General features: G+C 35.5%; 1 protein-coding gene across 4 annotated transcripts in view; it reads right to left on the bottom strand.

Moving 5' to 3' along the window:
* LOC148729706 (serine/threonine-protein kinase Nek11-like) overlaps positions 1 to 1,103 on the bottom strand; it is a 7,248-nt gene extending 6,145 nt beyond the window's left edge. For 3 of the 4 annotated variants that reach the window (XM_088725585.1, XM_088725586.1, XM_088725583.1), the window contains exons 1-2: positions 979 to 1,083; positions 268 to 329 (exon numbers count right to left, since the gene is read on the bottom strand). In XM_088725585.1, the coding sequence (XP_088581711.1) occupies positions 268 to 329; positions 979 to 1,068 (152 nt within the window). In that variant the 5' untranslated portion in view covers positions 1,069 to 1,083. Of the gene's footprint in view, positions 1 to 267; positions 330 to 978 lie in introns of all 4 variants that reach the window. The other variant, XM_088725584.1, reaches the window with a different exon arrangement.

Here is a 1,103-nt window from a genome sequence, read left to right as displayed (position 1 = left end):
GAAGTTTGTTGAATAATTAATTTCTGATTCCTGTTTCAAGGTTGTTTTAGTGAACTCTACAGTTACATTACATAAATTCAGGTTTTTTTTTTCCAAGGCATGGACAAATAAGCTTAATTGCTACTTGATTGTCCATTTGTTGAGTGATCTTGTTCCATACTAATAGCAGAGTTGAATCAGGGAGAATTTTCTTACAACAGCCCTTTGTTCCATTAGAGCAAGAAGAGAAGATTCATATGGTAATTTTTTAGTTAGAAACGATCTTACCCTGACAGACACGTCCTCGTTCTATCCACTACCAAGGTTAATCTGATACCTGTGGCTTTCCTCTAGACTCCAGTGTGTAAGCACAAATACAATCAAAATGCACCTCACTTTGTTCTCATAAAAGTTTGATGTGCATAAAAGCTTAAGCTTTTATCGTTTTCGACTTGCAAGTAGTAAGTAGCGATATGATTTTAGCTGGGTATATCCTATTTATTCTCTAATTCATTAGTTATCTTACTTAATTATTTAGACACGACCCCACAAGCGAAGTGTCGTTTTTAATACTTATCGTGTATAAATAAAGATTATTGATTGATTGATTGAGCGCAAGAGGTCACCTTCTCAAATATTTGTTGCAGCGAGTTCTTCATAAATCAATAAAGTGTTCACTTGCGTTATACATCTACACACACAGTTTTAGTTTCAATAGGAACTGAACATTTTGCTCTTTCCCACTGTTACGCATAAACAGGGGAACAATGGTATCGACATTCTACAAAGAAGAACCACCAAAATCATACAGTGATATTGGTCAATAAAGGTGCTGTAAACAAAAAAATTAATGATATCACACAAATGATAACCCTGCGGCAGCCGGTGGAAGTTTTACCGCCCAGATAAGTCCGCCTGTTGCATACTTTTCGGACAGTTTTTTTTTTTTTTTTTACATCTACTACGCTATGGAAGTGAATGTATGTTACTCTTTCTCACCGGATGTGTGGAAGAGTTGACTGACAAACGAAGATAATTTTGATTCCGAACAGCCAGTTTTGGGTTAGTAGTCCATGTATGGGAATACATTGGAATACATTGGAATACATTGAAAATATATACCG

This window comes from Stylophora pistillata, chromosome 6 (assembly GCF_964205215.1).
Source record: "Stylophora pistillata chromosome 6, jaStyPist1.2, whole genome shotgun sequence".
In the NCBI taxonomy this organism is placed as follows: domain Eukaryota; kingdom Metazoa; phylum Cnidaria; class Anthozoa; order Scleractinia; family Pocilloporidae; genus Stylophora; species Stylophora pistillata.
This window is presented reverse-complemented; position numbering and strand designations above follow the sequence as displayed.